At 43.3% G+C, this 12,334-nt stretch overlaps 1 protein-coding gene across 1 annotated transcript in view; it reads left to right on the top strand.

Annotated features, from left to right (window-relative positions):
* The window catches only part of tnmd (tenomodulin), a 92,242-nt gene extending 84,665 nt beyond the window's left edge, over positions 1-7,577 (top strand). The window contains exon 7 of the mRNA XM_042303206.1: positions 6,120-7,577. Coding sequence (XP_042159140.1) covers positions 6,120-6,329 — 210 coding nt within the window. The 3' untranslated portion in view covers positions 6,330-7,577. The remainder of the gene's footprint in view (positions 1-6,119) is intronic.
* Positions 7,578-12,334: the final 4,757 nt, after the last annotated feature.

Genomic DNA, 12,334 nt, shown 5'->3' with positions numbered 1-12,334 from the left:
TTGATGTTTTTGGTTAGGTACACATTGGTGAAACGACAGTGCTTTTTTGCGAATGCGCTTGTTAAATCATCATCCGCTCCGCATCGATTATGTGCAACTCAGGACACGCTAGATAAACTAGTAATATAATCAACCATGTGTAGCTAACTACTGATGTTAAGATTGATTGTTTAATGTTAGCTAGCAAATTACCTTGGCTTCTTGCTGCACTCGGGTAACAGGTAGTCAGCCTGCCACGCAGGCTCCTCGTGGAGTGCAATGTAAGGCAGGTGGTTAGAGCGTTGGACTAGTAACCGGAAGATTGCAAGATCAAATCCCAGAACTGACAAGGTAAAGATCTGTCATTCTGCCCTTGAACAAGGCAGTTAACCCACCTTTCCTAGGCCGTCATTGGTGTCCAATAATACCGATTTTTATGAAAACTTGAAATAGGACCTAATTAATGTGCCATTCCGATGAATCGGTCAACCTCTAATTGATACACCATCCAAAGCATAATTAATAACTTCATCATGCTCAAAAGGATATTCAGCGTCTGCTTTTAAAAGTTTTACACATCTACCAATAGGTTCCCTTCAATGCGAGGCATTGAAAAATCTCCCTAGTCTTTGTGGTTGAATCTGTGTTTGAAATTCACTACTCGATTGAGGGACCATACAGATTCCACTTTTGTGTAGATCAGTGATACAACATCTCAATTTAATCCATTTTAAATTCCGGCTGCAACACAACAAAATGTGTAAAAAGTAAAGGGGTGTGAATACTTTCTAGTGCACTATATAGAGAATAAGCTGCCGTTTTGGATGCAAACCAGCACCACACTAGGTGATACGAGCCACGGTGGTGCCTAGTTCTCCTCAATTTATTCCTGCAGAGAAATTGACTCTTGCTAATTGATGCTTAATTTCATAGCATAAAACAGACTTGTCTTGATGTACCACAGGGCATAGAAATTGCTCTATATATCTGTTTAAATGAACTTGCCTTGCTTAAGACTTTCTTAATGTCTCTACATTAATGGAGAGGAATATCTAGCCTTTAAAGGCAGCAACGTTTTCCCCACAGCCTCAGCCAGAGCCTTTTTTGCTTTCTTTTCAGGCAAAGGCAGGTAGCTAGCAGGCAGCTTGTACGAACGTCGTGCAAAACAGCACTCCTAAGGTCACTCATTACTGAATAGATACGCCACATTTATTAATCATGCCTTAATTATCATGGAAGGAAACAAAAAGGGAAGAGAACAAAATGCCATGTTTTTGTGCATGTGAGCGGCTTAGTGCTCCATGATTAGTTACCCTTGACACACACACATGCATACACACACACGAACAGCAACACACACATCATGCACTCAAAGGTAAACATACATACACACACACACACACACACACACACACACACACACACACACACACACACACACATACACACACATACATAGTATAGACCACCCAGGCTGTCTAAGTAAGCATTAAAAAGCTCATTCCAGAAAAGGAAGAATGGTTTTGAGTTCTGAGGAACCAGGGGACAGACGGACACACACACACACACACACACACACACGCGCGCACACACACGCACACACACACACACACACACACACACACACACACACACACACACACACACACAAACATACAGCCATAATATTAACATTTATCAGGCTTGGCCCAGGAATACCTGCCTGCCTGCCTGCCTTCACTCTCCTCCCTTTTCTCTTCTCCTCTCCTCTCCTCTTCTCTTCCTTCCCTCCTCCCCTCTCCTCCTCTCTTCCTTCCCCTCCTCCCTGCTCATCCTCTATGGCCCCAGCTGCAAAGCTATGCAATTAAAGCACACCGGGAGATGAAACCCGCTCCCCTTTTGAAAATGAGCTAAGGTAATACATAGCTAAAGCTCCAACCGGCCCATTCCAAGGCCACCGCTAGTCAGTGTTTGTGGGCCCAGCAGATAACAAAGACCTTTGTGACTGACGGAGGGGAGGCAGCAAGTTATAATTGGCAAGTCTGAAGTTGATGATGCCAGTGGGATGAGTCTGAAGTTGATGATGCCAGTGGGATGAGTCTGAAGTTACTGTTGATGCCAGTGGCATGAGTCTGAATATGCTGTTGATGCCAGTGGGATGAGTCTGAAGTTACTGTTGATGCCAGTGGGATGAGTCTGAAGATACTGTTGATGACAGTGGCATTAGTCTGAAGATGCTGTTGATGACAGTGGGATGCCGACATAGACCGAGACCTTTTGTAGAGTGCTGATTCTGACCCCCGCACCCCTCCACCGGATCTGGCCTCCACCGTGGCCTTTCATCTGATGGCCACTGGGGCCCCTGATTACGTATTTCGGCAGGTAATTTCGAAGCGACCTGACTAATAATCATTAAAGTAGCAGTGACAGAGGTGGGGAGATATATGGGGCCGACCTTTAGCCGCGGCTACCACGGAAGAGCCTTCGCACAGCGCTGCAGCAGCGGCCCTGGACAGCTCTCCGACTGAATAACTATCATCTGGCAGCACTGGAGAAGCCACACCACTGTCCTTCACCTAGACGGGGAAAGGATAAGCCCTCAGATATGATTGGGAAGCAGGCCTCAGTCTGTCCAGCCGGCACACATAATTATATTGTAAACGTGTTTTGGCCGGTTGTGTCACATATGTCGTCGGGAGAAAGAGAGGAGGACCAAAGCGCAGCGTGGTAAGTGTTCATGATGATGTTTCATTAAAACTCAGAACACTAAACAATAAATGACAACGTGAATTTACAAAACCGAAACAGTACCGTGTGGCCCAAACACTCACACGGAAACAAACACCCCCAAACCAAAAGTGAAACCCAAGCTACCTAAGTATGATTCTCAATCAGGGACAACAATTGACAGCTGCCTCTGATTGAGAACCATACTAGGCCGAACTCAAAAACCAACATAGAAAAACAAACATAGACTGCCCACCCCAACTCACGCCCTGACCATACTAAAACTAAGACGAAAACAAAGGAACTAAGGTCAGAACGTGACAGGTTGGAGGTTGGGTGATTGGGTTGAGCGATAGTGTGACCCTGTACCAATGCCCAGGCCTCTTTGGCAGGCAAGGTTAGCATTGAAAAAAACAAGGATGCCCGGGCATGAGTGGAGGTTGGAGACCAAGGGTAAACAGAGGCTGTAAAGACCTCCTGTCCTCCCTGAGTGGGCAGTGATGGTTCACAGGAGACCGAGGGCGAACAGAGGCTGTAAATACCTCCTCTCCTCCCTGAGCGAGGCTATGCCAAACTGTAAACACAGATACTCCCTGGGCCTATGTGGCACAGTTGGTAAGAGCCTGGCGTGTGGTGCTAGTGATGCCGAGGTCGACATACTGTACACCTACTAAAAATGTATGGAAGTCGCTCAGGATAAAAGCGTAGTGGCATATTTATAATATATTTCATATTATACTTCCCCCTTGGCTTAACCATTACAGGTTTCGCCCTTGCCTGCATAATGAAGTTCATGTGGTTGATATAAGACGACACAACCAGCACTGGGAGTACAAGGCAGTGCCTTCTGCATCTCATACCTAGTGTGTGTCCTAAATGCCACCCTATTCCCTATGGGCCCTGTTCAAAAGTAATGCACTATATAGGGAACAGGGTTCCATTTAAGACGAATCCCAACACCTACAGTCATGTGACAGTATGAAATGGAAATGTTGTCCCTGGTGTTTTAATAGAATATCAAAGAGACTGTGATGATCAGCTCTGATATAGACGATTAAATAACAGCAACGAGGCTTGTGTGTTTCAAGCCACAAGGAGAACAGTAATCAGCGTGTGTAAAATAACACTCAGTAGTGTGGAAATTGAAGGAGTCGTCGCGGCTCGATTCGCTTCCTCATTATTGAATGACTGACTGAAAGTTTGACTTGACAGACTGATCAAATCTCTGATATGATGTTACGCGTGAGACGCGTTTCGGTGTGTGACCAAGTCAGATATCAGACAGAGCGCGAGGGTAATGACTTTTACCCTTCGTTAATGCCACTTGTTTGTGAGTGACGGCCCCAGATTTCCCACGGTGCCCCATTCCAATCACCCGCCGCCACATCCTGTTGAAGAGGGGAATTTGAAGCCAAAATGATTAATATGCGTGCTCCGTTTTTAAAAAGGATGCCTCTGATTAATTTGTCTCGGAGGTACAATGCCAATTGTCTGTTTGTTTTTGTAATCACCCATCATTTGAATAAATATATTTCCATTAATTTTCCCAAACTGAAGCTCTGGATTTGGATTTCATACCATCACAGTTTTAGCTGTGAGGCGGCTGATAAGATTATTGTCGGTTGCAGTGACAGCTTTTGTGTTTTCTCCATAATAGATTGTTGCCTTGCAGCTGATGACCCTAAACATGACTAACATCATCAATCAGCAATCGCCCACCAGCCATTGTCAGAGTCATAAATCAAAACATATTTTAAATATCACCCTTTTTCTCTTTCCGAGGTGTTCGTCCTCCGTATTAGGAGTATGTAATGTTAGTACGTTTATCTGTCACAGCAGTTGTGATGATTGATTTGTGATTTGAATCCTACCTACTGCACTATTTGTTGTGTTTATATTATGCTGGCTCCAAAAATTCTGGGAGGGTGAATGTAGCTTCACTCCAGACACAAACAGTGGAGTCAACAACATCTGTGAGACCGTGGACCATTTAGTGGCCTGTAAACTATTTCCTGTGCCTAATACTGCCTTTATAGGAAAGCCAAACAGCCTCCAGTCCACACTGCCCATAATTTACTGTAGAGGATTAATCAGAGTCAAAGTCGTGTTCCTATGTGCCCCAGCCCTTTGAAAAACTGGGGTGAAACAATGACCTCGCATTTTCAGTTCCCCCTCTCAATAGATTTCTGTTTTTTTTTCTGCTGTTTCGAAAGACTGACTCATAAGCAGAGCGGCATGGCCGCTTCTCCCAGAAGTAAAGTCCAAAAGGGGGACAATTGGTCTCTTTTATCAAAGCTATTTAACCAGACAGTGCTGAATTGTCTGTGAAGATTCACTCAGATTCACTCGCTGCAGGAGATTGAAAACGTGGCCGAATGTATTTGTGCTGCTCTGAGACGGGTTTCTGCTGCCGCCGACCACAACTAGGGGCGGAGAGTTAACTGGCACTTCTCTGAACCCAATTCAGAGTCTCCCTGGATCAAAGGCATGGCACTCAGCCCTACCACCGTCTGGAGAGGGCATGCGCTCGGCCGACCGGCACAATGGAAAAACCCAAGGGCCATTAATTCTACCCAATTTACCTTTCGTTTGGCTTTCATTTGGCCCTTATATAAATTCACACCCAGTCGGCACGAGCAAATAAAAAGATCCTTGTTAGGCGATCATTACTCGGCTAATTGCTTTAGGAATGTGCCATCCACTTAAAGTCAAGGTCAGGGGGAGTGCGCCCACAGAGAGCCTCTAATTTGTAGTCTCTAATGGAGGAGTGGCGGCCATTTTGACTCAGCTCGCGTGGGTCGCAGCGGGAGGGGGGAGAGGGAGAGGGAGGTCAGAGATGAAAGAAATAGTGCAATTATCCCGGTAACCGGCAGTGTCAGAGTCACTTTGATTGAAGATAGCCCTGGGAGAAAGGAGCCGAGGACTCTGGGTTGTGAGATGGAGCATGGTGAAGCTAAGAGTAATACTACTACTAACATAACTTTCCAATGCTATCTTGATCCCTGTGTCACAGTCGATGGTGGAAACATTTTGTCCATTTGTTTCCTTAGACATCCATTTTAATCTTTCTCTTCTGTTTAGCTGCTTCTACATATATTTTTCTGACCCACAACCGAAGCGAGAACATCAATTCACCCAATCCAATCCGCTGTCTGACTGTCCCTGCTCTGGGAGAGCTGGTACTCACAGGGAAAAGAAAAGGAGACCAATGTTATTTTATTTAAAGTACACACACGTCACTGAACAGAGAAAGATAAAGTTAAAAAAAGAGAAACATTTAACTATCACAGAAAAATAAACCTTTCCAGTGAGGTGTAAGCAATGAAATGTTCTCAATATCTCTGTCTCTGGCTTTCCTTTGTGTGGATCACCTGTCCTTTAAAGCAGCTAACTTCTTTCCTTCCTCTCATCGACTTGCCATTTGTCCTTCACAGAGAGACATTGGAGTTGAGCTGGATAACCGTCTGGATGATCATGGCTACTGCTGCCAGCACTGTCGTCGTGGTTACCGCTACTGCCAGCGCTACTACGAGCCTCTGGGGGGGTTCAACCCCTACCCCTACTACTACCAAGGAGGACGTGTCATCTGTCAGATCATCATGCCCTGCAACTGGTGGATAGCACGTATGCTCGGGAGGATCTGATTGGATAGTGGAACTGGATTCAACTATGTTTCAGCACAAATGACAGGTGCATTCATTTAAGGCTGGATTTACACTGCAGTAGGCTTAGTGTCTCAGCAACCGCGAAGAGACTTTAGTGCATGCCAGAATTTGTATTAACTCTAAGCAAGAGTAAGTGACATTTTGCTTTTGTGAACGCTTGGTAGAGTGTAAACCCAGCCTAGGCCCATTATCTTTGAAAATAATCAAATCTACTGTCAGTCTCTCATAAGTCTAAATGGAGTTCTGGGAGCATCTTGGTGATTTCTCTAAAAGGCCTTGATGTGTCATCGGTGTGCTGAAGTGCAATTTTTCTTTCAACATGTATTAAATCTTTTTTAAAGAATTTGTAACAGTAGCTAAAGAGCTAGTTTTGGCCGTTTCTCACGGTGCTGCATTTCTTTCTCATTTAATTTCCTTCTTAATCTTTTTGATGAGTGGCGTGTAACCGACTTTCTCTTGCTGTGTGGAGCAGACCTATGTTCAAATAGTATTTGATTTCTTTCAAATACTTTGAGCTTTTGATTGAGCTTTCCTGGAGTGCTAGATCGATCAGGGTTTGCATTTTTGGTACTATCCTGGTGGTCCAATCGCACAAGACAAACACAGCTAAAGTATTTGAAAGAAAACAAACACTATTTGAACCCACGTCTGCTATGGCCTATGACAACCAACAATGTATTTTATGTAGAACATACTGAAGTGCTGTAGCCTGCTCACTCTGTCAAGAGCATTTAACCCTTTCTCGACTAAAAAAAATATATGTCCTATTTTTTGTGAATGATCTGTTTTGTTTACTACAATTAGCATGTTTAACTTGAAATATATATGTATTGATGAGGAGGTATATAAACACAGCAAAAAAACTATCAGAATGAGTCGACTAATTATAATAAAGCAGCGGCTATAGATATGCTTAATTATTTTAATTCAACTTGCCAATCTTTATTTGATGTAAAGTCATTATTGTTATTTTAAGCAGCATTGTTTTAACTGTAATGGCTGTAAATGACATAATTATGCCACAGCTCAATTACCATTATGTAATGTGCACATTTTTCTCCGTTGCTCAATAGCTCACAGTAATCATGCTCTGAACAGTGATTCTACCGGAATAGATAGGCCTACAACCACAAGAGATACTGTATGATGGCTTGACATGCTTAAGTTATTATCAATTACATGCAATTAAAATGTATTTTGATACTAAAATACATCTAATGCTACTCATATCAAGATAAAGAACTGACTTCTTGTGAATCTTAATTTGCATTCAAAGTTACTATAGCAATGCGGCATCCATATTAGGACGTTTTGTCTGATAACTAATATAATGGTTTCACCTGACAACTGAGGAACTTCCTAATATGGATGCCATATTCAAGTTTCTACTGGCTGAAATTCCAACATTGGTGGAAAAAAGTCCAATACCATACATTCAAATGGTCCAATGCTGCAGTTCACACATCTATTAACCTTTGAGGGTCAATCTATGACATGTCCTGACTCCAAAATGTATTGATTAAGTCATATGCCACTTTGCTTCAAAAGACATACACCCTGTTCATAATGCTCTATGAAAGTAGTTATAGATGTTTATGAGCACGGTTATTAGAACAGATGTTGTTATTATGTATTATATAGGTTGTTCATAAGAAGTGTTACTAATATCCTTCCTCGAAAAGAAACCTAAATAGATGCTCTTTAACCAAAGCAACAAAAGAAGAAAAAAGACAGATGAGAAAATATAGAGCTGGTTTCACTTTGATTCATGTTGGTTTGAAGTACATCCAATTTCTCTGTACCCTCCCTCCAAGTGATGTACCCTCCCAGTAATGTTGCATGAAACATATTGTAGGTTCTCGACATTTAGAATGTTGGGAAAGTTTAAAAAACAATCGACCTCAAAAAGGTCAAACATTGACTGTGTCTGTCTTAAGTCTAAACTCAACTTCATTACTTATGTTAATGTATTAATTAACAGGCGGAAGTCAAGAACTGAAGTTCAAGCTGCAAACACATTGTATTTTCAAATCAATAATGTCAATGGCCAAGGGCAACATGTCGAGTAAAAATATTGTCAGGCGTTAACAAATGCAATAATTGCAAACATACTTCAAATGTGCCGACAGGCAGCTCCGCCATGCCCCAAGGCGGTTCTGAAAATAATATACAATTTGTGTTGATATGTATTTTGTTCTGCCTGTATTTTTCCCTTATCACGTCATGCTGCTGTGTGCATTGAAGCTGACACAATCAGTATACTGTAGCAACAGACATGGTAAACGATGGAAAGAGAATGGAGGGAGAGAGGGAGCAGGAGAGGGAGACAGAGAGACAGAGAAAGTCAAACAGACAGAAAGAGCGAGACGATGGACTGACTGTGTATAAAAATGGTTAGGTTATCTGAGCGCTAGTATTATGTTTGATCTTATTATGATATTATGTTTGATAACCAGTGGTCTCATGCATTGTCAATCCTACAAGGTTTCCCAGGAGATTCCGGCTTGGCTATTGTGTGGTTGTGAGAGTAAATTGCCCATGGGAGCCTTGAGAGTAATTTTGAATGGGCCACCTCACTCTGACGGTGGAATGTGATACAGATATTACAGCAATTGTGTTACTGAGAACATTTCACGCCTTCTTGAGAGTCTTGGCCAGTGAGTAGAGATGAAGGAAGTTAATCTGTATAATATCCACCTGATAATGTATTCTACTGTTGTTCCCCTCCCCTCATAATAGAGGATTTCTGAAGGTAAAAGGAGACAGGCGAAAGTTGTTCTGTTAGACAATGATTTGATACGATTTCCCCACTAATGTTGGTGGGTGTATCAATATCAAGTTGGCCCATAACTGTCAAATTTGCCATTAATTAAATCTCAATTGTTCTCCATCTGTAATGCCATGAGAGCAATAGATTCTGATTAGTACCCGATTCGTGAGTGATTTTTTTTTAATAGTTAGGAGACTGAGGACAATCGTTGTTGGGATGTTGAAATGTGAATTGTCCAATTTGTGAGTAGGTGTATCTTTCCTCAACATACCATATCCAGATGACTACAAGCTACACATTAAAATCTATATCTATGACTCCACTCAGAGTAAACACCAGAATCGGTAGTTTCAAAGGTAAATCCCTCATGTCCACGTTTCTCATGTAAATTATTCAGCATCTAGGAAAAAATCCCTGGAAGCTTGTTTAGCATTGTGTTGAGCAGAGCAGGCGTGCAAAAAAGAAACAGTGCTGCAGGATCCATACTGCAGCAATTGGACCATGAAGGTCTGATTCACGCAGTCTCCTCTGAACAGTTTATGTTGAGATGTGTCTGTTACTTGAACTCTGTGAAGCATTTATTTGGGCTGCAATTTCTGAGGCTCGTAACTCTAATGAACTTATCCTCTGCAGCAGAGGTAACTCTGGGTCTTCGATTCCTGTGGCGGTCCTCATGAGATCCAATTTCATCATAGCGCTTGATGGTTTTTGCGAGTGCACTTGAAGAAACGCTCAAAGTTCTTGAAGTTTTCCGTATTGACTGACCTTCATGTCTTAAAGTAATGATGGACTGTCATTTTTCTTTGCTTATTTGAGCTGTTCTTGCCATAATATGGACAGTCTTTTACCAAATAGGACTATCTTCTGTATACCCCCTTACTTTGTCACAACACAATTGATTGGCTCAAATACATGAACTTTTATGAAGGCACATCTGTCACCTCATGAAGCTGCTTAGAGAAGGCCAAGAGCGTGCAAAGCTGTCATCAAGGCAAAGGGTGGCTATAAGAAGAATCTCAAAAATATATTTGTTTAACTTTTTTTGGTTACTACATGATTCCATATGTGTTATTTTATAGTTGTGATGTCTTCACTATTATTCTACAATGTAGAAAACAGCAAAAAAATATATATAAAGAAAAACCCTTGAATGAGTAGGTGTTCAAAAACTTTTGACCGGTAGTGTACACTTGTGAATTCACTTTTGTTACCACATCAAAACTGCAGTGTCATTTACCTCTCTATGAGTGAGAGGAGAGACATATTTGGCTTGTCAGGTGGATAGTGTTACAGATGTATTGCTAGTGCCATCTTGTGGTCTCATGACAGAATGGCCATTTTGAGACTGATCTCCACCAGTGTTGCGTTATGATTACCTGCAGGGGCCCTATCCTTTAAGGTTTAACTTGTCAGCTTGAGTACGTAAATGCCTTTCTTTGCTATTTCTAACTCAAACTTTGAATCATCTGTCAAATTCAAATAACAGCACATATCAACATCTATGGAGAGAGCCTCTCCTTTGAAAATCCTGTCATATATTCAGAGCCCATTGGTCACTCAGATGGCCAAATTACAGTTGAGGTGGGTTGCTAGGCAGAGCACAGTGCATGGCAGTAGTACTGCTAGGCCATAAGACAACAGACAAACGCTATTATGCTTGGGCTGTGTTGTGGGGTCAGTGTACATGGTCCATGATGCACTGAAGGCCTGATGTTTGAATAATCTCTCCGCCATGGTTCCCGACACAGGCTGGAGGCTCTACCGTGTCAGCCGTCATCCTTCAACAGCTCCTCGCTCCGCGTGAGAGAGGCATGTGGAGCGGCACGGCAGTAAACACTCACTAGCGCGAGCTAGGTCATCTCACACTGTGTCACTGGCTGCAGGCGAAGCAGGAAATAGACCTCTCCCCTCCCAGGTTCCGGATGGACTGGGCTGCCTGGCTTTCTCTCCGGGCTCTCTGACTCACTGCCACGCACGCACACACACACGCATGCACACGCACACGCGCACACACACACACACACACAGAAGCTCGTCTTTCATTAGCTTTATAATCCCACTAGCATCTTGCTGGCTTTGAAGTCCAGACACCACAGGTCTATTCAGGTGGAGTGAAAAGGTAGTTAGCATCTCACTGCGTGATACAGCATGAAACAAAAATGGAGACGGTTTTGAAATATTACATCGATATGGATAAGGACAATGGTCCATCGGCGAAGGCTTATGCAGTCATTGTTGGTGACAGGAAGTGGTATTGTGGCAGTTTTTCTGTGTTGTTTGGTGTGGTAACCCTATGGCGTTGCAGGAGTGTGTGGTCCGCAGCTGTGTGGGGAGAGGGGTGGGTGTCGTGCATGGAGTGTTGGGGTGGGGGGTTGTGTACAGCAGCCAAACCCATCTGTCAGCTCTCTCAGCAGACCCCCACCCGAGGCTCACTCAATCCCAGCCAATGTACACCCCCCCCTTCCCTTCTCCCCTACTCTCAACCCACTGCTCAGGCTGCTCCGACAGTAGGTCACAGCAGTGACAACAGCTTCCACTGTCCCCCAGCACGACTGGACTAATGTATTCATCTGCCTACGGCAACTGGAAGACGACTCCGAGGTACGGTCCAATCAGTCTCTTTGGCCTGCTAAAGGCTTCATTCCAGTAGAAATGCCTTTTCTTCTCCTGTTCTTCAAATCCCATGTTGCAGATTGTACACAGCAATATTGCTCTCTAACTTCAAAGCTTGGAGCTACTTCAATACCATTATGTGTACAATAAAAGCCCATAAGTAGCCCTTTAGAAACCAGCAGCACAGCTGCTTCTGCTATTATCTAGAACAGACTGGTTTGTCTGTCTGTCTCCTGAGCACGATTCGTAGCGTCAGTTGCACCAATGAACAGCTTATTCTTGCTCAAATCTCAATTGTTACCAGTTTGTTTCATGTAGACATATTGTAGTCGTTGCTGTCGTTTTTCCCCCGCTGCAGTAGGACTAGCAGGCCCACGGTTTTCTGTTGTTTTTACAGCAACAGACGTGGAAGAGGGACATATGGCTGGAAACATCCTGACCCTCATCAGAGCCCTCTTTAAGCACGATGTGTTACGGAGTAAAGGACTAGAGCTTGAACTATAGCCGATGGACCTATCCAATTGGTACCTTTGGTGTAGCTCGATCGGTTGGTATGTTGTCAGGGAGGACGGTTATGTGTGTTTGTGAGCAGAGGATCATT

Source organism: Oncorhynchus tshawytscha, linkage group LG21 (genome assembly GCF_018296145.1).
Source record: "Oncorhynchus tshawytscha isolate Ot180627B linkage group LG21, Otsh_v2.0, whole genome shotgun sequence".
NCBI classification, from domain to species: Eukaryota; Metazoa; Chordata; class Actinopteri; order Salmoniformes; family Salmonidae; genus Oncorhynchus; species Oncorhynchus tshawytscha.
This window is presented reverse-complemented; position numbering and strand designations above follow the sequence as displayed.